Below are 2,500 nucleotides of genomic sequence, written 5' to 3' on the forward strand. Positions count from 1 at the left end.
ATATATATCTATAAACGAAAGTCCATAGATATACATATATAATGAGTTTCAGTGGCCTGGGGGGGGGCAGTGACTGACCCCTGCGGGGGTCGGCGCCCGGGGAACAGGGCAAGCTGGCCTACTCTAGCAGGAGTCTGGGAAAGGGGATTTGGACAGTGAAGACTCCTGTTAGAGGGTGACGGGATAAGTTAGGTGCTCGAGGAACACTCCGTTAGGAGATGGAGCGGGGGAGTGACAGCGCTATTATAAATATATATCTATGTACAGGTGTATATAGATATATATATATATATATAAATAAAGATTGCTAAGGCCTGGAAGGGACGGTGAGACGACCCCTGCGGGGGTCGTAGCTCGGGGTAACACTTCTGCGGAAGTCAGAGCTTTAGGGGGGGCGGGGTCCGGCAGGAGTCGGGAAATGGGAGGGGGCTGTGAAGACTCCAGCGGAAACGGCCAGGGTGGCGGGGTGACGGGGGGCTTGGATGAAACTCCAATTACCTATGTGGCTGGGGGAGGAAACTGAGTGTTACTCAGGCTAGAAGGAAGAAGAAGAAGAAGGTGGCTGGGTCACACCCTCGCCCTTGAGTGGATGTGGGATTATGGCTGACAAGAGCCATCTGGGCTTCTTTGTGGGGCCAGTGGCTAGGACACATGTCTTGAAGGCATCAGGTGACCACCTTTCTAGGATCTGGATTTGTTGCTGCCCTTTGTACTTCTGTGATGGCTGCTCATATTCTGAAACATAGTATACAGGAATAAGAGAAGTAATTCAACACCTTTAATACTTTTCCCACACATTTAAAGACCTTATCACCATTTTCAATCAAAAAAGCTGGCGAGATTTATCTTACGGAATATTTACTAGATATTAAAATGTAACAAATGAATCCAACTAAACATTCGAATACAGACACATGTATATTAAAATCTAGCCGATTCGACAGGTTGTCACCTATAGAGCTGCAGACTGATAGTGTTGCAGTAAACAAGCGGCAAGCTGTCAAACCTTAGTAGAATTTTACTGATTACGTAACTACCTAGTATCCTGATATTCACGGCTTGAATAGTCAAACTTTAGCATACGATGATACCTTGTTCAACAATAAATTCCAATTTTAAATTCTCAAACTCCTCTATATTGACTTATCAGCCCCCAACACCTTCTGATACTCCGGAGACACCCTGTGTAAGAGTGACTGAGAGTTGATCTGGGGGATACCTGTGGAGCAAAGAACTGCTATAAGCATCTCTTAAATCAGAATCGTGTGACAGGCCGGTTGTGTCATCTATAAATGGGAAGAAGAGGGGGGGGTGCAGAAGGAGAATGAGGCTCGGCGGAGCGACTCAGCTATAGCGGAAGTACAAATGATAGTCAGCATTGGAGCGTTATGAGTGCTAAATATTGTCAATAGTGATATGAAGAGTAAATGGGGGGGGGGGGGGGTATATGTGAATATGGTATCAAGGGTGTGGGCTGTATAGGCAGAAAGTATCTTTGCGAAGAGTGTAAATGCATTAGGAATGGATGAAGAGTGTGATGGGTTGAATGAGGGCAGTTTCAGGAGCTGGCAGTCTTGAACTCTAAAATGGAAAACAAGAGAGAATTAGAAATGAAATCTTAGCAACATGGCACATGTACGGCAGACATGATTAATTGTATTGGCTGATATTCGTGGGAGGAGTCTTCATAAGTGTATGGATGATTGTGAATGGAAGCGCCTTTGTTAATGCATGTTCCAATACTTAATGTCACAATGTGCCAGGGTTGTAGAAGTGGGCATTTGTCCTCCTGCAGGGTGGTAATTAGAAGGAGAACTGAGCGTATGGGGCGTTTCTATGCTGGAAGTCCAGGAAACCTCTTGGAGAGCTGGTGAGATGATGATGGAGTGGAGTTTAAACCCCTTACTGATATAGAAGCTTTTAAAACTCGAATGTATTTAACACAAAGTATAAGTATGAAAAGCTACTCCATGGCCAGAAATGTCCTCCTCTTGTTTGTTGCAGTCGAGCAGGAAATTGTTTTCTTACTGTCATTATAAACTGACTGACATTCAGGTGTATTGATATGAGAGTCACAATTGGCGTGATACAGAAGGGTTACTTCTTGATGTGTAGGTTGTCTATCACTTGCTGGGTAATACTCATTTCAGAATTTTATTTCCTTTTTTTTTTTTTTTTTAATATATGTATATATAATTATTAATAAAATGTAAATATATCAACTGCCTACATCAAACTTAAAAAACGATGTTGCCACTTAATATGAACTGTGTTAATGTAATGTTTATCATGGCTTTACTCCATCCATGATAAGTAACATGTCTATAATCTCAACATGATTATTTGGCCGGAATCAAAGTCTCTGCACGCAGTCCATTCATGAATTTGTCGGTAGAGAAGGCGGGACCGTCTCCAGTTTTGGAAAGCTCATTGGATGGTGATACTTCCCCTTTAAGCTATTGGCTCCTTGGAGTCACGGTCAAGAGTTCAGAGTGCAAAT

General features: G+C 43.1%; 1 protein-coding gene across 1 annotated transcript in view; it reads right to left on the minus strand.

The window, feature by feature from the left end:
* Positions 1 to 1,247, minus strand: part of si:zfos-943e10.1 — a 42,616-nt gene extending 41,369 nt beyond the window's left edge. Inside the window, exons 1-2 of the mRNA XM_073936770.1 lie at positions 1,220 to 1,247; positions 609 to 735 (exon numbers count right to left, since the gene is read on the minus strand). Coding sequence (XP_073792871.1) covers positions 609 to 735; positions 1,220 to 1,247 — 155 coding nt within the window. The remainder of the gene's footprint in view (positions 1 to 608; positions 736 to 1,219) is intronic.
* Positions 1,248 to 2,500: the final 1,253 nt, after the last annotated feature.

This window comes from Danio rerio, chromosome 22 (genome assembly GCF_049306965.1).
Source record: "Danio rerio strain Tuebingen ecotype United States chromosome 22, GRCz12tu, whole genome shotgun sequence".
Lineage (NCBI taxonomy): Eukaryota > Metazoa > Chordata > Actinopteri > Cypriniformes > Danionidae > Danio > Danio rerio.